The sequence below is a fragment of the Tetrao urogallus genome, assembly GCF_951394365.1.
Source record: "Tetrao urogallus genome assembly, chromosome: 19".
Classification (NCBI taxonomy): Eukaryota; Metazoa; Chordata; class Aves; order Galliformes; family Phasianidae; genus Tetrao; species Tetrao urogallus.
This window is the reverse complement of record NC_136832.1, coordinates 400,359-428,313: the sequence shown is the minus strand read 5'-3', so window position 1 is coordinate 428,313 and position 27,955 is coordinate 400,359. Positions and strand designations below refer to the sequence as shown.

Below are 27,955 nucleotides of genomic sequence, written 5' to 3'. Positions count from 1 at the left end.
CAGTAGGAACCTCTCCGGCTTTCCACATCCTTCTTGGAGCTGGCAGGACAAAAAATCAGACACGCCAGTCCAAACACCTGGGGACAAGCACTGGAGCTGCATCAAAGAGCAGACAAGTGTTTGTTCTGCTTTGTCAATCAGCTTCACAGCGCACCTGTTTACTGCAGAGCTGGGCCGGGTTTGTCTGACCGGTCACCACCGTGCCTGGTGCCATGTGCAGGAGGTTTCACCCACTTTTCTTTGTCTAGAAATGCTGCAAAGCATTAAGGAGAACAGAGCTGCTGCACCAATAGACTGACGCACAGCCTACGTGAAACTTTCCATTAGAAACACGTGCATGCTTCCAAAATAATTACCCAATTAGTTCAGGAAGGGACAAGAAATGACTTACACATGGTTCCCACATAAACGCTCCATCCCTGGTCCCCACCTGCTCCGGCCTGGCCCTTCCCCCTCTCCCACCTTCCTCTTCCTCTGCCAAAGGATGAAAGCTTGGGACTGAGGGAAGGGGGCTGGATGTTTGCAAGCTGGGGATCCCACTTGTCACCTCCAGCTTTCCCCATGCATAGCTCAGTGGTTGCTGGAGTGGGGCAGGGATGTTGGCGGCGAATCACCCTGTGAAGAAGATCCTCCCCATGCCATGGGGCTGCTCAGCTACAAAGAGAAGTGTACTTCACCCTTCCTTTAGCCTCCCCAGAGCCGCCAGGATAGCTGAGAGTCGGCGTTGTTGGCCTTCCTCCCTCAGCAGCGGGGAATGTGTGAGTTGGACAGGCTGAGTAAAAATGACCTAATGCAGAAAAGAATCAGAGAATGAGCAATGAGAGAGAGGGTTATAACAATGCTTCCCATATGAGTTAGCAGCACCCAGGGGACTCCCACAGCCGCTGGATTTCCTGTCCTGGCAGCAGCCCAGCCTGGCTTACTTTGCTTCCTTGACAGACAGCATCTGAGTCTGTTATTTTTACTTCAGAAGTGTGTTATTTTCTCTTTTATTTGCTCCCCAGAATTTCTGCAGGAGCAACACAACGAACGCCAGCCCTGGAGCTCAGCAGCATTTGTCTTCCCAGCCCCAAGGCAAGGACATACGCCTGGTGGGCATCACTGCTTGCTGCTCCTCTGGGCAGGACAAAATCCCACAAAGGACAGCACTGAGCCCCCCAGGGTCACAGCTGGTAAGGACACAACCACTTCAATGCATCCCTGCACGCCCCCCAACGCAGCAGAAGCAAAAATCCCAGGGCAAACCCAGACCGACTCCATTGCCATGCGGGCAATCAAAGACCAGGTGCCCCCACAGCAGATCCCCAGTCACCTTCCAGGGAGATCAGCTACCCAAGAAAGAGGAATTTGATGTGGTCTCCACCCACCTACATCACTTGCTGAGCACAGCTAAGTGGCTCGCACAGAAGGTCAGCTGTTTTGCCGGGGCAGGGGAATTCTCGTGTCTGCAGATTCAATATCTAGCTGCTGAGTTATGTTTAGTCTGTGGCTGTAAAGCAGCCTTGTTTCTATTCTGAGAATATTTGTCTAATCGGGGGTCCAAGGAATTATTCTGCTCAGTAGAAAGCTGTGTTTATTTGGTTAATTCTCCAGGATGGGTGCCTTGGAGAAGCCCAAGAAAGGCTGAGCAGTGCTGGAGCATCCTGGGACACAGCACGCCTGTAAGGAAGGGAAGCGCTCCACTGATTCTGCACAAGAAAGAGAAGGGCTCCATTCTCCCAGCTGTGGGCAGCTCTGAAGTAGGGCTCACATGCAACCTGGCACTGCTTAGCACAAAGCATTCCTCCTTCCCAGGTGCTGGGCTGCTCCTTTGGTGCTGCTGGGCAGACACACAGCTTGCTGCTTTCTCCCAATAAGCCTCCATCCGCCACACACTCATCAGCCTACAGTATTTTCAGTTTCTGTCTTCAGAACTTCATTCATGGATCACAGGTGACCCCAACACCCTTCTCTGGAGGCCTCAGCTGATGAGGCACTGAGCTCCGGGGTGTTTGAAGGGCGAGGATACATCACCTACAACAGGTAAACCTGATTTCAGTTCACCCCAGCCTCCTCATCCCTAACGGTGTGGGGAAGACATAGTGATAAACCCACGATTTCATGACATTTTCATCAGCCATCATCACCTCTTTCACCCATGCAGTCAGCACACGTTTTTGAACCCAACAAGATGATTGCTCCCATTTTCCCATTGAAATCATTTCCCCATGGCCCTTTGCCTCGTTGCTGTCTTTGTCCCAGTGAGCTCCACCCCACCAAGGTGCCGAGGGCAGATTTCCCTCTATTTGTACACCACAAACACAGCTGAGTTGTGACTACCAGCAACTGAGCAACCACAGGTTTTATCTCCAAGATAAATCCCTGCTATCTGTTGAGATAAGGCCTGCTACAGCATCCCCTCATTTGGGGAGGGAGCAGCTTCCCCATTGGGAATTTGCCTACAGCAGCAATGTCCACAGAACCCACAGTTGGTGGTGTGTTGGGCACTGGCAATAGGATTTTCCTCCCCATGGCCATCCCCAACAAGGAGACCTCCATAACAGCCCCATGCATGAGCTGACGTCCCCCATCGCATCCCCACCAGCTGCTCCAGGTTTCCCACATCCCTCATTACCAGGGCATGAAGCCTTGGGGCGATGGCACAACAAGGACAAAGCTGAAGCTGCAGTGTCACCATAGGGTCTTCTGAGATGCATCCTTCCACCACGGGCAAGCACAAGGCAGTGCCATTTCCAGGAGAACACACACCTGATATCTCCACCTCTTACCCCAGCCCAGCTTCTCCCAGAGATCAGTGCATCTCTGAAGCATGTGGGGACAGTGTTTGCAGAGTGACTCACGCCAACCTGACGTGCTGGTAATAAATTCTATTACAGCAATAACCAAACTTCTACTGCTATTGCAGGGCTATTTCTGTCTTCACCAGGGAGTGCTCCCAGGTGTTCACATCTCCGTCTTTTGCACGCTGTCACCTCTGTCCTCGCTGTGACTGCCTGAGGCAGCTGGGAGTTGATGATGTGAACCTTGGCACCTGGCCCCTGCCTCACGTGTCCCAGTGCTGCCCCAGCCCTCACTGCCCAGCCTGAGGGATGGGCTCCCATCCAGCACTCAACCTATGGGGATGTGACACTGGGTGCTCCTGGGCATCACCCAGCCACAGGAAGGGACGTGCATGGCACATGGCTTCCTTGGCAGCAAGAAGGCACTTTAAGGTTCCACAAAATGCCTCACAGAGACCCATGAAGCCCAGGAGGAAGAAGAGGATATGAAGGCTTTTGGGATGGGGAGGAAGAGAAGGTCCCGTTTGGAGGTACCTTTGCCCTACAGGAGATATGGGCACAGGGTGGTTCCTGGGACTATGGAGGCATCCTGGGCCATGTGCTGGGGCTTAAAGCAGCCAGGACAAGCTGCCTGGGCAGCAGGGATCAGGGGGCACCCTTACATCAGAAGGAGCTGGCAGTGCTCACAAGGACACTGTGCTGAGCCATCAGGCACCAGCAGCTCCAGCAACGGTGGCCAGGGAAGGGACTATACCTGCCATGGGGAGCTGTGCCCGTGGGTTAGGGGGCAGCCACACCATCCCTATCCCACTGCCAGCAGCCCCCACACCACACAGATGGATGGCTCTGTGAGCCACCCAACAGCACTGCATGGCCCTGTGATGCCACAGGCATACTGAACCACCCAACCCTGACTGCAAGCAGCCCCAGGGATGGGCATGAAACATCTCAACCACTGAATGCACAGGAACCAGCCCCTGCAGAGCATTTTCCCTGCAGATCCCAGCTGTGCCCAGTCAAGCAGTGCAGCCAGGACCTGACACAGCAACACTGGGCTTTTTCCTGCTCCTTTTGATGTGTCCCATGGGGACTCACTGGTACACGAGGTCAGCCACATCTCTGGGCACTTCCTCATTCACAGGCCCGGGCCCCGCTGGGTACACACAGCAAACGCTGTCCCTGGGAACAGCCTCATTTTGGGCAAAACTCTCTGTGTTTCTGGCCTGAGCCTTTAACCCAGGAGCATCTGGCAGCTGCTGCAGCACGCAAGACAGCTCAGCATTTTGTTGGACCAGGTTTTCCCATCTTTAGTCATGTTTACGCTCCTCCAGCTCCACCAGCACGGAGAAACATACCATGAAGAAAAGGCTACAAGAAATTACATTCTCCTTTTATTTACCTATGACCATGACAATGTATTTTTGCTAGCTGCAGAGATGCTTCGCACTGTAAACTGGGCGCCCGGACGCATGCAATCCATCCGGCTCCGCCGCGTTCAGCAACAGCCCCGCGTCTCCAAACGCAGTGTTGTGATCCAGAGTAGGGAGAGCACCGATTCCCAGAGCTGCTTATCTCCGTCAGCAAGCCCTCCGTCGTCAGGGCAGGATATGTACACCCAGGCTCCCCCAGCGCTGCTAGGGAACGCGTTATCAGTTTGTTGGGTTTTTTTTTTTTCCTTTTCTTTGTCAGATAAAACCTGCAAACTTAGAAAATGTTGCACGCACTCGTAAAAGAGAAGGCATCCACTCCACGGGAGAACTCCACCGCGACACGCACAACTATTGCACTTGTAAATTGGGAACGAGGGTTTCCTATAATACAGCGATGCGTCCAGCGAGAGGAGGTCAATAAATAAACCAGGAATGAGGGGAGCGAGAAGCTCCTGCGGGATGGCTGCCTTGGGGCAGAGATGTGCAGCAGTACCGCGGGGCTGGGTCGGGTCAGGAGTCCTCTGTCCAGAGATGACGCCCACATCGGTGCTGCCTGGGGAAAAGCAGAGCCCTGCGTAAAAGCCTTCCTCCTCCACGCTGGGTCGGGATCAAGCATCGCCATCCAGCCACGCTTGCAGCTCAGGTTCACAGTAGTCATGCGGGAGCTCCCCTCCTGGCTGACATCCGCCCCACGGTGTCGTACCAGCGATGGCAGGACGGGGCGATGGAGCAGTACCAGCCTGCTTGGCACCGGTGCCCCCACCACCCCACACCTGGGGGGCATGGCCGGCTGCAGCGAGGTCCCCACCGCAGGTTCCATGTAAACACGCAGCTCCCAGTCTGCCCCGCTGCCCTACAGCGGGGAGCTGGCTTTCTTCTGGTGGACGATGTCCAAGTACAAGTCAGAGCGGAGGAAGCGGGGGTACGAGTCCTTCTCCATCAGCCCATAAATCCTCTTCTGCGCGAGGTCGAAGCAGCCGCGGGTGATGTTCTGCAGGTTCTCCTTGGTGTGCTCCCGTGTGTAGGAATCCAGGTTCACCTGTGGGCAGAGAGAGCAGTGAGCGGCCCCACGGGCCCCAGGGCACAGAGCTGGCTCCGAGCGGGAGCCGGCCTCACCTCCTTGCAGGACTGGATGGCGATGTACTCCGCAAAGATCTTCTTGGCCTTGGAGACCATCTTGGACTGGGATTTGATCTTTTTGTACTCCTCGCATGCCAGCCAGAACTCCAGGTTCTCCTCACTGAACTCGGTGCGCAGGAAGGCCCTGAAGGCCGCGAGCCCATCTGTGGGGACAAACACAGCTCTACTCCTGGGCAGACACACACCTCTATCAAACCCCAAATCCCTGCCATCTCACTCCCTAAAAATTCCCTATGAACAGCAGCAGTGCAGGTGGCGATGCCTGGCCTGGCAGCATGAACATGAACCACGTGTGTGCTCAGTGCCCACTTCTCAGCCATCTGGGCTCTCAAGGGGGATCTCAGCATGGATTGGGAACTTGGGATGGAGATGGGATCCCCACAGGGACATGTAGACAAGGAAGGGAGCACTGCAAAGCTGCTCCTGCCCCACAGACACAAGGCAGGCAGGGTATCCTGCCTTTCCCTCCCCAGTGGAGCTCCCAAAGTCCTGAGCTCTCCCTGGCTCCTGCAATAATGTTCCCCCCTGAATCTCCCCCCCAGCTTGGCAGAGGAAAAATGAGTGCAAGGAAAGTATCAGAATCATATAATGGCCTGGGTTGAAAAGGACCTCAAAGATCATCCAGTTCCAACCCCCTGCCACAGGCAGGGTTACCAACCACCAGACCAAGCCACCCAGAGCCTGGGATGCTCCATTCCATCTCCATTCTCCCCAAGACACCAGAGCTGAGGAAATCACAGCGCTCCCCATGCACACACCTGGACATTCCTCAGTGGCAAAGGCAAAACAGAGGGGCAAACACTCACATTTGTGCAGCAGCAGCTTCTCCAGGGACTCCCCCCACTTGAGAGCTTCCTCAGGTGCAGGCCTGCAGGATGAGGGCATTTGTTAGCAGAGTGAAGCTGCAAAAGCCACAGCTGCTGCCTGCCACCACGCAGCTGCCCTGGAGGAAGAACGCTTCCAGCAGCAGCAGCATCACTGTGCACCCTGCAGTGGCTGCAGCACCACCGGCACCCGCAGTGCTGAGCTGGCTGTGCTGGAATGAATGCTCTGCGTTTAGGGTGGCAGGAAGAAAACATGAGGTAAGGGAGGGCCGTGCGTGCTGCAGCCTCTGAGCCAGCACTGGAAAAATCCCAGGCAGTGCCCAGGGCTGTGGGATTTCGGGTGCCCCAATGAAGCCGCAGGCTGGGCAGCGCTTGTCCCAGCTGCTGGAGCACCTCCAGGGCTGAGCAGTTTCCCAAAGCATCCTCTGTCCAGCTGAAGGTGTCATGTTGAAGCACTGGGGGAAGGCGGGGAAATTTCCAGTCCCAAGTGCCACCGGCACGGGGCAGGGAGCTCCCTGCAGCCCAGGGCAGCATTCAGACAAAAAAAGTATTTAACACAGCTCAGGCACCGTGAGCTTCTGCCCACAACCTCCCCAGCTGGGTGACCCAGCATCCCCGGAGGTGGCACCAAGCCTGGACAGAGCTCGCCCCCAAACGCCGTGCCCCCGGAGCCCCACACCGTCCACCTGCAGCACCTACTTGAGCGACTTGAGCACTTTGTCCAGCTTGCCGGAGGGGTTGGCTCCCGGAGACTCGTTCCTCCGCCGGAAAATCCCCAGCCGGTTCTTCATATCCTTGGCTCTGGAGGAGAAGATCAAAGTTTAGGGGCGGGCAGGGAGGGGAGCAGCTCCCAGAGGTGCGCGGTGCCACGGGGAGCCCTGTCCCGCTCATCGCCCATCACCTACTCCTTCATGGTGTGCCGGCGCTGCAGGCTGCCGTTGTGCGGCCGCTGCACGCCCAGCAACATTTCGGCGTGAAACTCCAACGGCTGCGGTTTGGAGAGGTCACGAAAAAAGGGCATCGTTTGTCGGGGCAGCTCCAGCACAGCCGGCACGCCCGGCCCGGCGCTGCGCTCTGCGGCTCCGCACCGGGACGGTGCGGAAGTGGGAGGGCCAAACGGAGCTGCGTGGCGTGGATGAGGTGTGGGTGAGGAGGGCTGTGTGTCAGCCCAGCGCTGCTCGGGACGGCTCCGCCGTTGCTGGGGAAACTCGAGGAAAGGTGGAAAAAAGCATGGGAGAGGGCGGGGAGATGGGGCCTTTCAAGGGACTGCGGGGAAAGTCATCGCGGCGGGGATTTACGAGCGCTATTTATAGGGCGTTGGGGAATGCGGCGGTGCGGGGCTGCGTCCCCTGTGCGGGGCCGGCAGCACGGCTGGGAGCGGCAGGGGTGGCAGCGTCAGATGTCAGTTTGGAGTGGGCACGGCCGTGAGGACATCGCGGCGGGATGGTTGGGACGCACTGGGTAACTCACAGCCACGGCACCGCACGGTGCCAACCCCCACGCGTCCCCACGCTGCCGTCCCTGTACGGACAGACAGATGTGCGTCCGTGCACGGCGCTCCCGCTGCCCCGGGAAGCTGCCGTCGGAACGCAGCACCGGTTTGAGCGGCGGCCGCGGGCACCGGCGTTGCCCCAGTCCTGCCCGGCTCTCGGCGGGCAGCGGGAGGTGACAGAGAGAGCGCGGAATGGGCGATGCTGACCCCTCGTGGCACAGCTCCCGAGTGCACTGAGGATGATGGATGGCTGGGGACGCGGGGTGGCACGGCCACCTCCCGCAGGTCCCACGTTGCAGGGTGCTCGGAGGAGCTGCCGCTGCGTGTGGCTGCGGCCGGGGCTGGTTGGGAACGCGACGGACACGGAGGGGTTCGCGGTGTCCCCAGTTTTCCCCAGCTGCTGCCAGGCACCAGCACAGCACAGACACCGGACCGACAGATCTAAACGAGGAGCTCCAAACCCCGCCTGCATCCCATCGGCAAGGCTCTAGCTGTCCCACACAGCTCCCAGCAACAATTTCAGCACTGTTCTCACTTTAGCAACATAGCCACCGCAGCTGGGAGCCTGGCGAGGTGTGAAAAGCACTGAAAAGTCCCTGTGTTTGTGTGTCTGTATGTCCACGTGTCCATCCGTCTGTGTGAGGGAGCAGTGCCTGTGGGCTGCACTTTGTGCACCCTCTGCACCCACAGCTCTGCAGCACCAGGTTTCCCACAGCAGGAAGCAAAGCCCCAGAGGAGTCCCCAAGCTTAAAACCTGTGGAATGCTGTACTCTCAGCGCTCCTCATGCAGATACTCGTGAATAAACAGCAAGCAGCACACAGCCTGGCTGCTCCCGCTGCAGAGTGCACACAGCCCCTAGTAAGGTACTGCCACAAAAATCCACAGTGCACTGCTGGGTTCAACCTGGATTCACCTCCATCAGCCGTCTGCAAGGCCTCGTCCAGCCCCGTCTCCCCATGCCACCTCCAAACCATCCCCTGCAGCGCGCATCGCCATCCCCACAGGAGCGCTGCCCTACCTTTCCAGGCACTTCTCAGAAAAATCCACCATGGTGAGGTGCATCAGGAGCAGCTGGCAGTGCCGAACCGCGGCCACTCTCCCCATAAATACCCCACAGGCCACCTGGCAGCCATCCCTGCAGCCAATCGCTGCCCGCTGCGATGCACCGCGCTCCCACAGCCATCCCAAGGTGAGCGGCACAAACCCTCCCCACAGCCGCTCCCGCACCCTACAGATCCCCCCCTGCCGCCCCAATTCCCCCGGCTCACGTGGGGGATGTCCCCGCTGCAGATGGCGAGGAATTGATTTTCATTTCGAGTGTTTGGAGAATGAAAGGAGCTATAAATAGGCGGATGCGGCACAGCGCGCGGGGCAACAGTGCCGCTCACAGGCAGGCTGCACGCAGGGAGCTGCCATGGAGAGGCACACACAGCAGCGCCGCAGCCACTTGCAGCACTCATCTGCTCCCACTCACGTGTGAGGGGCAATGCCAGGGCACAGCAATCCTGCCTTGCAAAACCCTGTGACCCCACTGACCCGCAGCTGAGCTGCCCCGTCCTTGCCCAGACCAGCTGCAGGGCATCCCAAACCCTTAGTGCAGTGTAGGGGCTGCAGCATCCCACCCATCACATCACAGTGAATGCTCCCAGCCACGCTGAGCAACATCACCAGCACTCGTCCCGCCCACCTCCCAACCTCCAGAAACTCTGGGTGAATGGGGCACGGTACCCCATGGGCTCAGCCCCGCTGTTTTGCCCATGGCACTATTGAACCGCAGTGTGCCACTTACAGGCTCCTGCTCCTCTTCTTGCGGGAGGTCTCATCCCCTTCATCACAGCTGCATTCGGGGTCGCCTCCACTCAGCTGGGGGGAAGAGAAAAGCGGTGTTTGCATCACAGTGCCATGCATGCCCTCACACCACCACGCAGCTCTGCCAGCATCTCCTGAGGTCCCTGTGCAGCAGCTCCTTCCCCAAAACATCCCTCTGCAGCAGAGCAGGGGCTGAAACCCTGACCCCCTCCCCTGCCCATGTCCTGGGGACATCCCACAACTGGTGGCCTGGGGACCCCTTGGCTTCAAGGTGCTGACAGCAGAGCCTCCTACAGGGACGCTCACATCCTCCTTCCCAATGTTCCCATCTCTGCTGTCGTGAGTGGGCACGGGGCTGGGGCACCCAAAATACTCTGGGGATCTCCCAGCAGTCCCCAGGCAGGAAAAATCACAGCAGAACTGAACCGTAACATGGCAGCTTCCTATCCTCAACCTCCACACAGAGGTGACCTTGGCAGCCATGGGGACCTCGGAGATGCTACAAGGTCAGGGTGTCACCAGCACAGCCTCTGAGCCACGAAGGCCAATGGCCAGGCATTGGGCTACCTTTGCTTGGAGGCTTTGCTACCTCACTGAGCACAGCTGGAAGGGGACTCACAGCCAACCCCACAGCCAGCCCCACAGCCAGCCCAGCCCCACACTGCTTCCTCGGGGCGCTTTCCAGGATTGCCGATCCGTGGCAGTGCCGTGGGAACCCACTGCATGGCCCAGCAGCCCTGGGCTCAAGGCTTCTGACACTTCCTTCCATTCTGCGCCCGGGTTTCCGGAGTTTATCAGCCCCAAACAATGCAGCCCCTGCAAAATGCCTTCCCCCCACAGATAGGGCCGGCCGGGGCGACGTGCAGCCGGGCCACGCTTCCTGCCATTGTCTGGGGAGGCTCCGCTGAGCTTGGGGACAAAAAGCAACCATTGCCGAGTCCCAGCACTCCTGGCTGTAAAACAACAACCTGCCCAGATTGAGAGCAGTGGGAGGCACAGGGAACCGTGGGCACAATGGGATGATCCCATAAATAATCCTGCTCGGTGGACAAGGCCACTGGGTGCCGTAGTACTGCAGGCAGTGCTGGGCCTGGGGGGATGCAGAGGGGAACTGTACATCAGTGCCGGATCTGGAAAGCATGGAGGGTTCCACTGGGCTCCTCCAAAGGCACAGAGCTCTAAAAGTCCCTCCCAAGTGTAGGCTGTGACACAAAGCCCCGTGTGCATGGTGGCTGAAGCAGGGAGAGTTGGCATGGGAGGAGCAGGCAGGGGACCAGGGGGTCCAAGAGCAAATTGTGCTCGAAGAAATGGCAACCAAGGTGGCTTTTGATGTATCAGGAGAATGGCATAGGGAGGGTTAATCCCATCATGGCTTTAACCTATGGTGCTGTCATGCTTGGTGGCACACAGAGCTCTGCAACAGCATCCCCTGCCAAGAGGTGGAGCAGCATGCAATGCAGTCCCAAGCACTGCAATGTGCTCTCAAGCAGTGTGATGTGGCCCTGAGCCAAGCAGCATGGTTACGAGCCATGCAACAAGGCCGCAGGCTCTGCAACATTGTGCTGAGCCATACAACATGGTCCAACGCCATGCAATGTGATCTCAGCCTATGCAACAAGCTCCTGAGCCATGCAGCAAGTTCCCAAGCCACGCAGTGTGGTCTTAAGCCACACAGTGCAGTCCCAAGCAGTGCAAACTGTGCCATGCAGCCCTGAGCCAAGCAGAGCCCTGCCCTGCAAGGTCAGGCAGAGCTGGCTGCTGGGAAGGCACAAGGGCAGTTCCACAGCAGGAATAGGGCAGCAGCACATCTCACACACCATCACTGCAATGGCAGTTCAACTCCTATAAATACTTGCGATGCCAAAGCATGGCCAGTTCCATGCAGAGCTGCATGCTCCTGTATGTGCCAGCACTGCTCTCCAGTGTCTGATGCACCACAGTTCCTCCTCAGCCTATTCAGGATGGGGTCTGCAAGGACCAAAGCCCTCTAGGAGGCCAAGCAGTGCACTCAGCTGCCGGTGTCCCTGAGCACAGCAGGGATGCACAGTCAGGGGAGGCTCCCTGGAGCCCAGCTCCTCCCTGTCCCTGCCACTGTGAGCTGCAGTTTGCACATCCAAACATCTCTTCCTCTGTGCATCTCAGCAGACAGCAGCTCTGCAGCCCATGGGATCTGTTGACACCATGGAAGATGCTGCCCCAGCACCTGGTGGCATCCCCAGGGTGCTGTGTCCCCTGGAGCTGTAGATGGGACACCCATAGAATCATAGAATGGCTTGGATGGAAAGGACCTTTAAGATCATGAATTTCCAACCCACCTGCTATAGGAAGGGACAATTCCCTTTAGACCAGGTTGCTCACAGCCCCATCCAGCCTGGCCTTGAATACCTCCAGGATGGGAGCATTCACAACCTCTCTGGGCAACCTGTTCCAGTCCCTCACCACCCTCACAGTAAAAATTTCTTCCTAACATCTAGTCTAAGTCTACCCTCTTCCAGTTTTAAGCCATTTCCCCTCATTCTGTTGCTACCTACCCTTATGCTCCTTGCCTGTCAGACACCAGCTGAGCCACGGAGTCATGGAGAGCAGAGCCACACACAGGGAGATCCCCACGCTGGAGACATCACCCATCCCAGGGCCAAGCTGCAGAGCCAACACCAACCCACATACCTTCCTGTGCCCCGAGAAGAGCAGGCTGAGCTGGTGGATGGAGCCTCCATTCTTGGTGAGCTCCTTCTTGAGAGTCCTGGGGGAAGGCAGAGCCCAGTGCCCTGTGCTGCCCTGGCTATCTGAGCAGTTGAGTGTGGTGTCGGAGGTGAAGCAGTGCCCCTTGGCCTCCTGCAGCAGGCTGCCCTCGCTGTGTGTGCGGCGCCGCAGGGAGCTCTGCACGCTCAGTGTGTACGCAGGCTGGCAGCCTGATGTCTCAATCATGCTGCTGCGCTTTGCCTCGCTCCGCTCCAGGTAGTTCTCGTCGCTGTCATCCTCTTCATCCTCATCGTCCTCTTCTTCGTCATCCTCATCTTCATCCTCCTCATCCTCACCATCCGCGGTGCCACCAGCTGTGCCCACCATGCTGAAGGAGCTGTCGAGGCGCAGCTCGGGAATGACGAAGGCCGGCACAGAGCTGGGCTGCTCTTCACTTTTCTCAGCAGCCGCTGGCTGCTTTTTGGCCAGGAGAGGCCCCTGGGCAGCTGCTGGAGCCTCGGATGGAGCCGGCACCTCTGTGGCCGGAGGAGCATCGCCTGCAGCCGCCCTCCTGTCCTCCAAGTGCATCTGCCCAGGATTCTCGGCGTCCGTCTCCTGCATCTGCCCCGGGAGAAGATAAAGGAGGATGAAGGCAGGAGCACCCAAGCCTCTGAGTGGCAGCCCTCCCGTACAGCCTCTTCACTCCTAACACCCAGCACAAGGCAGGGGTGTTCCTACAGCACTAACTGGACTCCAGCAGTTGGGACGCACTGCCCCCAGCAGTCCCACAGCCCCCAGTCCCAGTCCTGGTTCCCAGAGCACCATGTCCCCCACTATAGCTATGGGGTGGCAGCAGGATGGGGACACCTTCCTGCAGCACTGTAGATGAGTGGGTTTGGAGAAAATAGTGGGCAATAGGGCCGGTGGCTCCAGCACAGAGGCAGAGCTGCAAACATCCTTACCGCAACAGATCCCTTGTCCTGCTGAGAGTCAGCCCTTGGGTGGCTGCAGCAGAGGATGGGAAAACCCAAAATGCAGCTCCAGCACCTCCTGCCCTGCGTTCTTAAGGGCAGGAGGGAAACGCCAGGCTCTGCACATCATCCAATTGTCCAAGGCTGAGCAGCTCAGCCCCCCTGGCCCACAGCCACTGCTGCGGGGCTCCCCGCAACCACACACAGCGCTCCTGCTAAACCACAGCCACTCCTATCCACCCTGCTCGGGTTTTTATGCTTTCGAGGCTGCCTTCTGCCAGTGAGTGTTGCCCTTTCCAAGGGAAAAGCCTGGGATAGTCCAAGGGGAAAAACTCGCCTGGATTTTTCATGAGCTGGGGGAACTTGTCATGAGAGCAGCTGTATCCCCATTTAAGCCAAGCATTTTCAAGAGCCTAAAGAAAAGCAGAAAGCTGGACTTAACAAAGCCTCTATTCCTGCATAATGCAGACTTGATTCAAAAATGAGATGGGAATTAACCATCACATCCCCCTGGGAAGGGACATTCACATCCCATGGCTGCCAATGCTTTGTGTTTTCTGTCATCCCAAAAGGTCCCCTCTTACATCTACGACCATGGAGAGGACCAGGTTCTGTCCCCTTGCAGCCTGCCCCGCAGCAGCCAGTGACTCAGCATTATCTGAACTGTCCCAGAACAGTTGGATTTGGTGGGAGGAACAAAGTGAACCCCATCCTTCAGGCTGTTTCACTCCCCACAGTTATTTCTTGCAAAAGGGAATGTTTCCAGACATGCTGTGTGAGGATGCTGTTTGCACTGAGTGTTCTGCTGATGCTGTTTATGTCTTATTTGTATTGCAATCACTGTCATCATTATTTCATGAAATAATTAGAGGAAAAACCCATGCAGCCCTCAGTCCAACTGCAAAGCCTTCCCCATCCCTGACAGCTCCCTTCTGCTGAACGTTGCTGGGTGCCCACATCAGATAAGGCTCTAGAAGGAAATGAACAGGCTCCTTTAAAATGAGAGAGATTTGGGGATGAAATTAAATTCCTGCACTAATTCAGAGAATCTGCTGCTGTTCAGTGGCACGGAGATGTGAGCAGGAGGCTCACCACTGAGCAAGGTTTCAATCTTGGGTTGGAAGTGCTGCTGGGGCTGTGAAATGCTGTCATTGCAAAAAGGGCCATGGCTGAGCTCCTGGTGGTGGGAGAAGACAGCAAAGGAGCAGGGCAGGAGCACAGTCATGGTCAGTCAATGAGCCCAACCAAGGCTGGAAGGACTGAGGACTTCATCAGCACAAAGCCAAGGGGCACCATGCTGGGCAAAGCCCATGTGGGGCAGAGAGACAAGGCTGTGGCCAAGTTTCCTTCTCACCATCACCACGGCCAAGGGGCTACAGGAGGAGACAGCAAACAGAGGCAGGGCTGATGCTGTCTCAGCAGGAAGGTGAAGGGGACACATGTCCTTCCAGCTCGAGGACACCACCAAAACACCCCAAGATCTCCCCAGTAAGGGTTCCTCTCCCTTGGCCAGCGTCAGTGGCTTTGGAGCTAGCAGCTGACATCTGATCCACCCACCCTCAAGATCTGCTTGCCCATCCTCAACAGCTTGGCTTCACTGCCCTCAACATCTCATCACCTTGCTATCAACATCAGGGTCTGGGTCAACATCTGGCTCTTTCATCCTCAACTTCTGGCTCTCCCTGACCTGAGCAGAGTTGCTGAGGAGCTTTCCTGCCTCCTCCCAGAGGACCTCACACATCACTCTTTCAGTTTCTGTTCAGACTACATTGCCAAAGCTGCATGTCCCAAGAAGTGGAACAGAAAGTAGAGGAAAGAGCTGTCTCCAAGCCCCAGCACAGCTTTCTGGGATTGTTTTAGGGAACAATGATGCTCACTCTTAGATCAACAGAGTCCCTAATGCTTTCCCCATTGAAGAACCCTCAACACACCTCAAAAATGCCAGACTTTGCCCTGCCTACTCCAGCATCTTCAACCCCACACCTGTAACCACTGCCTGGACTCCCTCTGCCTTTGGGCAACCTATCATTCACTGAGACAAAGGTTTTGGACAAAGGTCCCTCCATAAGCAAGAGGGAGGACTATGGCAAACCTCTGCTCTTTGGTCCGTAATTTGGTGAAGTTTTGTTCTGGTTGCTGCTGTACTGTTACCAGCAGAGCACATTTCAACCAGCAGATGTATTTTAAGCACAGTCTCAACTTCTCCAGCACTGCTGCAAACAGCATGCCCTTTGTGGTGGCCCACAGCTGGGAATACACCAGCCATGGCAACAGTACAGCTGTGGGATGAAGCCTTCCTCTTATGTCACTGGTTCTCACACGAAGCCTACTCTTGTTCGGAGGTGCCCCCAGCCCACTCATCCTGAAAAGGGCTTAACCCCATGGCAATGAGCCCATGTCCCCATCCAGGGGGATTCTGAGGAGGACACAGCATGTTCCCTGAGCAGCAGAACATCCCTCCCTTGGGGCAGATGGAATGAGAGTGAAGCACCTCCATGGAACAGTACAATGGCTTGGGTTGGAAAGGACCTTAAGGGTCATCCAGTTTCAACCCCATGCCTTAGGGCCCCCCTGCTGTGAGCCATCACACAGGGAAACACCAAAGTTTCCAAAATATGTTCTTCCCAAAGTGGTAGAAAAAAACCCCATGCTTTCAGGGGTTTTTAGCACAGGATGAACTGTGCCCAGATCTCATTAGACACTTTTAACTGTTGTGCCCCCCATAATGCTCCCAAAACCATTGATGCTGAATGCCTCAAAATGCAGTAAGTGACCATAACAGATGGACTTCATACAGCTGTGGGAAGCAGCACCCTACACACAGCACAGGGCTGAGAGGAACAAAAGGAAGCCAGAAACTTAAAGCAGAACTACTGAAACTCAAGAAAAATTTCATGGGTCATTTTGAAAGTGCTCCTGAGCATCCCCTCATTGCAGCACCGCTCTTGGCCCCATCACCAGGCCCTGCACACAGCAGGGTGTTCTACCCATCCCCTGCTTCATTACTGCGCCAATGAATAATTGATACAGAGCAATTACTGTAACAGCAAAAGCAAGCAGGGATGTATAATCTCAAGCAGCAGGACTCATGCTGTGGCAAAGCAGCGAGGGTAGATGGATGGCTCCAGTGAGACCTATGGGGGTGTGAGTGCTCACGCTGGCCAAAAACTGCTGAGAACACCTGGGAGCCCTGCAAGGAGGAGCTGTGCTCCGTGGGAGGAAATGACCCCACGACAGCAGCAGCGGCGCTAATCCCATTACTGCCATCACCAATTGATGGCTCTGGAAATGGGACCTGACCAGGCATCGCCCAGCGCTGTCGCTGTGTGTGGGATGGAGCCCAGCTGGGAAGTTCTTGCACTCCACGTTTCAGGATCAGATGGCTGAAGGTGTCAGCAAACAGTGTGGGACAAAACCTCCCTGTGCCACATGCTTTGGTTCATGCAGGCTTGCCACCGACGCAGCACTGAGCCCAACAGCCCTGGCCATCCTGGCCCCCAACCCATTCCTCCCTCCCCACAAGCACACACCCAGATCTGCTTTCAGTAGCAAGGGCTGAATACGTTCTCTCTCTGCCCAGTACCAGAACACAGAGGGTTTCCAAAATCCCTGAAGCAGAAAGTGTGCATGTGGGCACACCGCGCTGCTGCCAGCTGACATGGAGCTGGTGGTACAGCCCTGATCTGCAAGAGAATCTCAGAAAGTCCCTAATGCTGCAAACATCCCCTGGTCCCCCATGCTGCTCATTACCAGCCTTCCCAGTGCATCCCAAAGCCAGATGTAGTCATGGGACCCCCAGGAGACAGCGAGGCTCAGCCCAGCCCAGCCCAGGGGAGCAGAGCAGACGCATTTGATTTAAAGGACACTGGCGCTGCCTACAGCACGGCACAGACCTGCCTAGAAGAAGGCACAGCCTGTGGGCTGCAGATGTTGCAAGCAAAACATACCAGATGTGGGCTCAGTTGCATCCCAGCCAGAGCAGCATCTCCCTCCAGCTCCAGCCCCGACGTGTGCCTGCAGCTCAGCGCGGCGGTTGCTGGTGCAGCGCTTGGCTCTGCCTCCACCGTTATTAATGTCTGTCAGGCAGTGGCTGCCGCCGCCCCAGCCTCTCCCAGACACCGCTCCCTTGTGCCCCGTGTGCTATTTGCAGCTCTGCGAGCCATCCCTGGAGGCTTGATTACCTGCTGATCCCAGCAGATGTCCGCTCTGCCTGGAGGGAGAGCTGTGCATCACCCTGAAACCTACTTCACAGCTCCCCTTCTCCTGTCCTCCTCTGCCCCTGGGCAATGCTGAGCCTCAGACCAATTTTGGTGCTGCTTAATGCAACTCCGCTTCAGGTGGGCAGCTTTTTTCTTTCCAAACTACTTTCTAAGGGGAAGGGGCAGGTATGAAGCAGGAGATGCTTTGCAGTGCAGTGTGCCATGGGTTACCTGCACTGCAGCACCACATGCTGATGGATCCCCACCCCTGTGAGTTCAGGGGTGTCACCGCCCCAGGGGTCTCCATGCCTGTGTGCCCGGCTGCTCCCCTAGCTCAGGATTTGGAGATATGGCTCTGGTGTGCCCAAACAAAGCACCAGCCGTGGTCTGCAGCCTCCCTGATTGGGAACCCGGGGCTGGAAGGCAGTGAGATGACGTCTGGGTCATAAATATCCCTGACAGTAAGAAAGCAAAGGGATGGGAAAGGGGAAGGAAGAAATAGATCCATCATTGGCATCAGAGCAGCAGGTATCAGAAAGGGGCACAATCAGGACACGGATTTGATCAGGCTCTGTCGCATCCAACTTTCAGTCCTGTCCTCACCCTGAGCAAAGCCCCGACTCTTTCCCTTATCCATATGATCCCCGTGGTCACAGTTTGCACAGGGAGCTCCCCATCACTGCTGCCAACCCCAAACCCAGCGTGTCCCCAGGAGAGCCCCACAGCCCAGTGAGGATGGTGTGAGGGTGTACTGGCATCCAGATAAAGGTGTCCCCAGGAGAGCAGCTCAGTGGCCACGCAGAGACATCAGCCCAGCTCAGCTGAGCCCCCAGTGTGCCACAATGTGTCCCTGCACCCCTGGGGCTCAGCCCTCAGCATCCTTCCTCTCTCGGGGCAGCAAGCTGAGGGTGTGTTGTGTGGTGCTGGCTGGAATCTCTCCTTGCTCTTATCAGCAGGGGCAGAGCACGGACTGTCTGAGCAGGATGAGGGATGTGACAGCAGGATGGACTCAGCCACTGCAGCTGTCGAGAAGGACTCATCCCAATGTCACTCACACTCACATGCACTGGAAACCATTGCTGGATCTGGCTGAACAGCTCTGCCCGTGACCATGGCTGTGCCCAAAAGAATCCCAGTGGTGCCAAAGACACCCAGGGTAGCTTCAAAGTCCAACACAACTGACTGAGGTCAGCAAGCCTTGCCTTGCTGCTGCAGCAGGGGCAGGATGCTGAGGGTCTCACAGGGAGAAGGATTAAGCTGCGTCCCTCTCCCACGCCATTTTGGGCATCACCACCCAGAACTCCCCAGCACTTCAGGCATCCTTCAGCTTTGCAAAAATTGCACAGTTCAAATAACTACTGTAAAGGCAATGGTGACAGCCCCTCCTCAGGACCACCTCATTTTCCTGGGGCACTGCTGGGTCCCTGCACCCTAACGTCCCCTTATACACATTTGGGCAGTGAGAGCCAGGCAGGTGCAGGACAGCAGCACCACAGCCCTGCTCACGGTGCCAGCTCAAGTGCTTCCAGCGCCTGCATTAAATCACAGCAGCTCTGGCTTCAACCACTTAGTCTGTGCCTTTGACAACCCCGTGCAGATGATCTCAGTGATGCTCACCCCCCGGGCTGCTGGCACCGCTCCCTGCAGCACGCTGGCTCTCAGCAGCCCTTTGGGGATTCACAAGAAACAAGCTGCCAGGGTTTAAAAGCGCTCCCAGCTGTGATGGAGGTGCTGGCAGCTGCTCAAGTCCCCCACTATGCTGCCAGGTCCCCCTGCCTGGGGAATGTGGCACTGCGAGCAGGAGGTGCCAGAGAAACAGGAGCTGGTGTTTGCCAGAGGGGAGAGGTCTGCTCTCCTAATGGCTTTGAGTCCAGCTAAGCAAATGAACAAATAAAGCCGGAGCAGCAACTCTCTGCTGGCCCATCTGCTCCACCAGCATACACGTGCCTCAAGAGCCCACAAGCAGCTGCCTTGTGCTGGTGGCCCAAACTGTGCCTCTGTGGCACATTGAGCAGTGGATGCAGAGTAAAGGAGGCACTGCCTGGGTGCGGGGGAGAAGCTGGGAAGCTTGGCACCCAGCACCCAGCCCTGCTCCAGTAAATCCCCCCACTCTATGCTTTGTACCACATTGCTGTCCTGGGAGCCAGCTGCTGTGCAAGAAGGGGGGGGGAAAGGGGGCGTGATGGAGCCCCAGGAGCTCTCAGCACACACCCAGGCCCACTTGCATGGCATGGAGTTTTGGGTCAGGCTGAGACCCTGCATTAAAAGGGCCCCTAAATTCATAAAGTGATGTCTGGAAGTGCTTTGAAGCTTCACAGGGAGCTGTAGCATCCCCCCCACAGAGCACCTGGGGCTGCATTTGGAGCTTGCGGCCATGAAGGAGTGCCATCAACCCAGCAGGAAAGCTCTTCCAGTGCAGCCCAGGAGAACAGACTGCAGACAGGACTGCGCTAAGCACTTGGATGGATCAGTCTAGATCTAACTCTTCTATGGTTACAGCCTCATTCACACACATTATCATCTATTTAATTCCTGTTCTGGCTGAATTAAAGTCAACACGTTGTCCTCCTGGTGCCAAGGGTGAGCTCTGCATCTCAGTGGGCTTTGAGGTCACCACTGCGAGATCCCTCTGGCTTCTGATGGCACAGGGATTTCCACTGAGGACAGTTTCCTCCAGATATGAAGTGGTTGGAGGTGGGCTGGACCCTGACTCACACCACAGGGTTGTTGCCACAGCCTCTGAGATCCACGGTGTTACCAACACAGCTTTTGGCTGCCGCTAGTAATGAGTTTTTCCGGCCCAGGATGAGAGCCAAGTTGTGCTTGCTGGTGTGGAACATCGCATTTATTTGCTTTCCTTTCATAACCTGGCTCACAAGCTCTGCCAGGTGAGGCTTGAACCCTTATTGGGGCAAAGTGGACCTCAATACTTTCTCCTCCTGGGCAGCCTGATGGCAGGAGCAAGGCACTGCGAGAGCACGGGGCAGGAGCCAGGCTGGGCCTGTGAGTGTTGTAATGATATGGATCTTTAGTGCAAAAGCAAAGTGAAAAGGTGCAGAATCCTCCCTCCCCTCAAGCAACTGATGGTATCCAGCTCAGCCCACCTGTTGCCAACCCAAGTGCTTGTCATGGCCATCACCAGCCCATGGGCACACATGGAACCCTGCCAAAGGAAGGTTTTGGAAACAAAGAGAAACTTGCTGCTGAATGGAACAAGGTGCCAGGGACAGGCACAGCCAAGGGATGCAGACACATGGCAAGGCAGGTGCCTGGGCACAGGGCATCCTGGGGTGAGGAAGACGGAGAGGAAGCACGGGGCTGCTCCCTGCCCGTGCATCTGCTGGGGCAGTCCTGGTGCACAACCCTCCCCACACCACTCCAGCCCTGGTTTCAATCATCTCTCGCTTACACGCAGTTTGCTTTTGTTGACAGCACATTTACTTGCACTTGTCAAGTACGCTGTAAATTGTGAGAGAATCAGCCCTGCCCTTCCTGATTGGGGCAGCAGCCAGGAAGGGGCCGGGAGCCTCGTTCCCAGGGCCCGCTCGGGATCGGTCCACGCCTGCTCACAGCATCAGCAGCCACGGGAGAGAGAGAGGCGGCCGTGATCCGAAAAGTGCCGAGGATCCACCAGCTCCCTCAGGGAGCGCCAGGAGCACCCATCCTGGGCTCCCACAGCCCAAAGTCCGCACCACCAAGTGTCCGTAATTATTTAGCTTAACGACAATCTACATCTTTCAGACACAGCCAGCCATCATCTCCGAGGTAATCTCAGGTCACGGAGTCAGAAGGAAGAGTAATCAGCCGTTCTGAGTGTGGAAGACACAAAGAAACAAGCAGTGAGAATCAGGTGGTCGTAGCGGGTTCGTTATCTGCACGGCTCTGTGCTGTTTGCTTCTGTCCCCACAGCCAAAGCTGCTGGAGCAGCACCAGCCCTGATGCCTCCACCTCGCTTTGCACTGCAGATTGCCCCGTGCTAATGTGGAAACTGGAGCAGTGCAGTAATGCAGGGTTAAAAAAGCACCGCGCTCTGTGCAGATGGTCATTATTCGGCCCAAAGAGGCAGCGCCGCTAACTCAATTAATGCATAAAGCTGCTTTTGCTGTAATCACATTGCGGTGGCTGTGGCTCCTCACCAGCCCCAGCCCACCTCCAGGCTCTGCACCGACCCATTTGGGGATGTTTGTCAGCAAGTGGGGTCACACCACCAGCATGTGTTACACAGCAGGTCCACAGATCCCTGCCCAGCACAAGCAAAGGCAGGGAGCAGCCACCTGAGTCAAGCTCAGACCCCAGGACGAGGGGCAGGGAGGCTTTGTGGATGGAGAAAATATCTACAGCACAACTCCTGTGAGCTGCTGCAGCCACAGGATGGGGTCACTGCTCAGAGTAGCTCCACCAAGCCCTATAGGGGTGGCAGAGAAGCCACCAGAGCCATGCTCCCACCCACATCCCTCCACCAGGGGACCAGCCAGCAGGACCACACCAACAGTCCTGGTTATCCCTAGGGCTGATGCTGCACTCAGGGGCAGCAAGAGCTCATCAGGACTACGGTGGGACCACCACTGATTTGTCCCAACTGGTTTCTCTTCCTACACCCCCAGAATCAGACACACCACACATGGTGGCTCCAGCACCCAACAGCTTCATCTCCCAGAGGGGGTGAAAATGGCTGTACCTGAGTCAGGAAGACCCTCATGCAAGTCCCACCCTCCTTGGGCACAGTTCTGAGGCCCTGGTAAGACAAGAAGTGCCATTCCAAAGCCTTAAACTTGTCCTCATTCCCACAGCTCCAAGACATCACCAATGTACAGCTGTGCTCAGACCATCCAGTCCCTGCTCTCCAGACAGGACCATCCCACTGCAGAACCTCTGCTCCATCACAAAGCATATGTTTTGGAAAGGACTCAGGGCTACTGGCAGCATAGCTGTGCAGAAGGGAGAGCTATGCCCAGCTGGTGGGCTGGAGGAGCTGCATTGCTTTCTCAGCTCAGGCACAGCTGGCACACCACACGTCTCTGCCTGGTACCAAGGCCACATCAGCCCAGGGCTCCTGATGCCCAACAAAGCCATGTCCCTAGACAAGCAGCCTCCTGCCAAGCTGGCACAAATCTGAAGGCCATACAAACCAGATTTCCATCTGGAGCAGAAATCAGCCATGTGGAAGCTGATATTTCCAACTTAATTTGTCTACTCACAGACAGTAGACACTGTCAACTTTCCTTAAATAGCCCCAATATCAAATGCCTCGTAAGCAATCAGAGGAAGCTCCCGGATCACTCCTCCCTTTCGGGAGGCTGATCTCCCTGCACACACCCTGCTGCACTGCCATCCCAGGGATGGTGCCTGATGTGTGGCGTCATTCCAAGCAGCATCCACAACTCCAGTGTGTCTGCCTGGCTGTTCAGGAGCTGCCCTCAGACCCTGTGCTGTTTCCTCTTGCACTTCAGGATCAGGTTTGTTGTAAAAATGCAGTCAGGAAGGTTTATACCTTGCTGGGCTCTAAGCAAAGCAAAGCACCTGGCAGCAGCTCTCACTGCTTCTTTTCCCTCTCCCAGCCCCATATCCTACAAACAGGATTTCCATCAGCTTCAGCAAGTGTAAATAAATCCCTATCACAACACTGGAGAGCTCACCCTACCCTCTGTCCCCCTGTTCTCTTCTGTTCCCCAAATCTGCCTCTCTGCACAGGAAAGCCTTCAGATGGTCCTTTTCACCTGTCCAGTGGCCCCACAACAGCACCAGAGTGGGCACTCTCAGAGCTTTGCTCTGAGCCACGGGGTCTGCAGATTGAGTAGAGAGCCCAGATCAGCAGACAGTCCCACGCATTGCCCCAGGCACAGAACCTGGGGTGGGGGTGGAGAGCAGAGCCCATATCACAATGGAGAGCTGCTGAGCTCCCCTGTTTGAAACGCTCACATTTAAGGTGTCCTGCAGAGCTTTGCCCCAGAGGATCCCCAGCCCAGATGGATGTCAGCCAGCCCAGGGCACAGTCCTGCCACTGCATCATGACAGTAAGAGATGTCACAGAACCTGGTCACTGCACCGCCCCTCTGCTACTCGTGTTTTTGGAGCTTGAGTTGTTAACCAGGTTCTCAGGCTTTCTATGCTGTTGCTATTTTGGTAGGGCTGAACAGGCAGGAAGAGGAATCCAAAGGCTCTGCCTCCTGCAGAGACGCTGTGAGCGCTGACTTGGCGTGAGATTCTGCAGTGCAAAAGTTGCATTGCTCTGCCTCTATGCCTGGCAGCCATGCAGCGAGAGCAAAAGCCAGACCACCCAAAGGGCTGCAAGAAACGGCCCCACGGCACAGGCACTGCTCCATCACTGGGCACAGGGAGGTGTCCGGGAGCTTTGCGCCCAGGATGCCCAGTTGCACCACGTCAAGCATTTTACATGCTCAGCACAGCATGTTCCTCTCACCCCAGCATAGCAGCCCCCCACCACTAGTCCAGCCCCAGCCCTGAGGGACCAGATGGCTCCTGCACCAATGGTTCCACGCAGCCCCTCCAGGCAGTGCTGCCATGCACCAAGTGGAGGTGCTGACTGCATTCTCACCAGGCAGGCACACCCTACGTGCTTCAAACTTCATGCGCACATTTCTCTTGCCAGCCCTTCTGAGATCAATCCTGAGCCAGGCTGAAGCTCTCTGGTGTAGGAAAGCACCGGTGTGGCCACGCTGGTTACGGACAGCAGCACTCAAAGGACTTTCTCATGCTGTGGGAGCCTGAGCATCACAGCACATCCGAGTGCACAGAAGGACACATCTCCACACCGCTGCTCCCATGACCCCAGTGCCTTTCGACTGGGACTCAGAGATCGCAGCCTCAGCCACCCCCTCAGCACCAGGCCCTGCCCTGCAGCCAAGTTCTGCAGAAAGGCCACATGATGAGCTGCACGGCCTCAGCTGTCCAAATACAGATGCTAGGAAGCATCAGAATCAGGCAGCGCTACTCAACTCAGCTCAGCAGATGCAAAAGCAATCACTGCTTCCCCAAGCTGGGCTGGAAGCTGCAGACGCAGCAGCGCTTAAATACAAACTCCCTCCTCACCTGGCACAAAAACCATCCCCAAAGCATCACTGGAGCACAGCCCTATGGCACTCAGAGCCTTGCAGCGCTCTAAGCAAGGGTTCCATCAGGGCTGCACTGCACAGGCTGCTTACCTTGCTCTCTGTGGGAGTCGATGCCGGATGTTGCTGCTTGGTGATGTTCTCAGCCAGACACCAGCAGATCCTCTTCTTCTGCTCCTGGGAGTAAGCCTCCAAACTTAATAAGCACTCCGACTTCTGACGTAAAGGAAACACAGGCAGAGAGAAGGTCATTAGCTGCACGGCGCAGGCCCTGGCTTTGTTTGCAAACTCCTCACTTCCAGCACGCTGTCAGATGAACAAGGGTGTAAGGAGGGGGCTCACAGTGCCCAGAGCTCTGGGCACGAGGAAGTAAAACAGGTGAGAAATCAGCTGAACGGGGGCTTATGCTGCCGGCAGACAGGGAAGGGGGTGGGTGCAGATTTGGCTGTAAGAGATGGGAGCAGAGCAGTAAGGTGCAGGCAGAGCACTGGCAGTTCTGCACCCTATGCCACCACACGTGAACATGCTTATTCAGCTGCCTTTGAAGGAGGGGAAACAGCTCTTTGCTGTATGCAAACATGAGCAAGAAGTCGAGTCAAAGGAAACAACACCTTGGGGCTGGGCAGGGCTGGGAGGGACAAGGGTCTCCTCCATTGGGGCACCAGGGGAAGTTTGGAGGAGGATGCTCAGCACTGTTGACATGCTGCCTGTGAGCAGTCTGTGGCAAGGAGGAAATGAATGGAGAGAAAGGAGGGGAGTCTGGGAGCGCATCCCTGTGAGCCCAGTGTGAGCTCCTGGGCCTGCTGCTACCCCTTGTGCCCCAGCCTTACACAGCCCTATGGTAACAGGGACCTGTTCTTCTTCCCCATGCCTTCTTTGGGCCAAATCCCAATCATTTACAAAACCGTCTGCTCAAATTCCCCCACAAATGCTCTTCCACTGCTCATCTCTCTTGCAAAAAATGAAGTGTTAGCAGCAATTGATGCCTATAGGGATTTTGCAGTACTCGCTTTAAAAAGGGCCAGGAATTCCCAACAGGTTACCTCCATCTGTAGCCAGGTGTGAAAAAAAAAAGTGGAACTTTGGGACAGAAGTGCAAAGAAAGAAAAATGTCCTGTACTAAAATGGGATAAATAAAAGTCCTTCCTTTCCCCCTAGGATTTCCTTGCAGAGGGGCAGCTCTCTGACTTGCCTGCTTTTCCCAGAAAGGTCAGACAGAACTAAGGAACTTGCACTGTGCGACTCCAAAGACACACAGCTGAAAGGGGAAATGCTGTTTAGTCACACCATTTAAAACCGTTTGCATTGGATGCAAACTCATTCATGTGTAATCCACAATTCCTGCCATAGAGGTAAACAAACCAACCTCCCGCGTCAGCTCTAGAGAAACAGATCTCTAGCCCAGATCTCTTCCCCCTCCAAGACTTCTAAAGGAAGAAGTTTTGACTTTTCTTACACCTGCGCTTCACGACATCTATTCCTAGAGCAGAAATGGGCTTAAATATGGAAAGTGCATGCACAGGCTGATCTATACACAAAACCAAATAGAGGACACAAGGTTGCACGACTCTGTGCCCTCAAATACCAATTGCTCCGATGCTCTGTTGGAACAGTAGTACTCATATGAACAGCTGATGTCTGGATTTCACCCCATCCCACCGCCAGGCTTTAGCACTGCGACACCCACCTGATCCCAGAAAAACATTTAATCTTTCCTGCTTTCAGGGGAAAGGACAGGTGCCCATCTACACACAGGAAATCCAGGCTAGCACTTATCCTCCCCACACCTGGGCAGAAGCAAATGATGAGAAGGACTCAGAAGAGCTTAAAAACCAGCTGCAGAGCCCAGAGGCACAACGACGCTTTAACTAACGTGTTTTCCAGTCCTCACTAAGCTCCTGCAATCTCTGGGCACAAGGCTTAAAGTGATTCCAAGGGCATCTCAGCTCCCCTTGCTCATGATGGATGCGTGGCTCACCTTACCCTGCCGTGCAGCCCCTTGTTGATCTGATTACCATCCCCATTTCTCTGATTGAATTTGGCAGAAAGTGATGCTCAGCCACCATTGGCAGCCGATAGCAAAGTGCCTCTTTGCCCCCAGCCTGCTCAGCAGCACAGCAACAGAACAGCTAGGAGAAAACGTGGCTTCTGAGTGCAGCCCAAGAAGGGCTGTAGGGACCACTCTGCCCAGCCCAGGCAATCACAGGGCTGCAGCAGGAGCAGCTGCTCTCAAAAGCGCTGGGAACCGACGTCCCTGCTACTGTTTTCATTTGGGGAGGCTGCTGCTTTGCCTGCCAATATTTACAAAGAGAAAATAGGGTTTAATCTCACGATGCTGGGAAAGGAGGATGCAGATGGCATGAATGGGGTGTTTGTGACCAGATAAAGTGAGCAACTGAAGTGGCTGCCAGTGACTTTCTGCCTGCATTCGTCCCAGCATTTTGAAAAACATGTTATTGCAGGTGCTGCTCAGTGAGGTTAGTGGACCCTGCACCAGTACTGGACCCTGCAGGAGAGCATGAGGAAAACATCAAGAGAAAAGGACTCAGAGTATCCAACACAAGCCCTAATTGTGCCCTGTTTCAGCCAGTGGAGCCCAAAGGATAATCCCTGCTCGCCAAGGTGTGAAAAGCTCTCTGCCACAGGGCACTCCCCAGGCTGAGCACACAGGGAAACAGCAGGCATGCAGGCAGCAGGCAGAGCTCCTGGGTGCCTGGCAGATACCAGCCAAAGGGGGGACATTGGCTCTGTGGCCCATTAATCAGCTCAGGACCTCCTGGAGAGCAGCTCCCAGACCCTACACACCAAACGCCCTGCTGCAAGTACATCCCTTGGTGCAGGACCAATTGCAGCACCAGGTGTGCAAGTGTGGTTCTATTCATGGCTGCAAAGCAAAGATACAAAAAGAAGGAGCCAGCCCCAGCCTGACACCTTCCATCCTTGAGCTCAGCAACCAGCCTGGCACAGGGACTGGTCTCATCTAGGACTGCTGGAATGGCCAGGTCCCTGGATAAACATTTCATAGAATCATAGATGTAGGGAATATCCCAGAGTTGGAGGGGAACCACAAGGATCACCGAGTTCAACCCTGCAGAGCTTCCCTGCACAGATGAGCTCTGCTCCCTTCCCCAGCTCTGCTCCCTGTGGAATTTTTAGCAAGGTGGTGCAAGGCTCGCAGACTGGCCCCTGGCTCCATCATTCAGAGCTTGGTCCATGGCCAAACCCAGCAGAGATCCCAAAGGGGAAGTACCTCGGAAACGGACTCCAGACTACAATAGCTTTCAAATCGCAGAGAAAACCTTCTACTGGTAAAACAGCAAGCCCTGGGAATATCCTGTGCACAACACTGCCTTCATGCCCTGCAGAGCTTGGTCTGATGAGAAAGTTCAGTTTGCTCCCTTGACTGGGGGGGCCGTGGGGACCACATCTCTTCCTGTGTTTTTTGGACTGCTGGCACACTAGTGGTGCCCAAAACACACATGCTGGCACTAACAGCATGGGTCCTGTGGAAAGCTGAGATGGCCAAAAGGTGAAGGGGTCTCATGGGTGCTTGAATA

At 55.9% G+C, this 27,955-nt stretch overlaps 1 protein-coding gene across 4 annotated transcripts in view; it reads right to left on the bottom strand.

Moving 5' to 3' along the window:
• Nucleotides 1-5,063: 5,063 nt before the first annotated feature.
• The window catches only part of RGS3 (regulator of G protein signaling 3), a gene marked incomplete at both ends in the record, with an annotated part of 63,556 nt that continues 40,664 nt past the window's right edge, over nt 5,064-27,955 (bottom strand). For 2 of the 4 annotated variants that reach the window (XM_079544860.1, XM_079544861.1), the window contains 7 exons: nt 5,064-5,249; nt 5,327-5,493; nt 6,157-6,218; nt 6,874-6,975; nt 9,457-9,530; nt 12,144-12,779; nt 24,492-24,614. In XM_079544860.1, coding sequence (XP_079400986.1) covers nt 5,064-5,249; nt 5,327-5,493; nt 6,157-6,218; nt 6,874-6,975; nt 9,457-9,530; nt 12,144-12,779; nt 24,492-24,614 — 1,350 coding nt within the window. Of the gene's footprint in view, nt 5,250-5,326; nt 5,494-6,156; nt 6,219-6,873; nt 6,976-7,079; nt 7,196-8,685; nt 8,772-9,456; nt 9,531-12,143; nt 12,780-24,491; nt 24,615-27,955 lie in introns of those variants that run through there. The other 2 variants (XM_079544863.1, XM_079544862.1) reach the window with 2 other exon arrangements.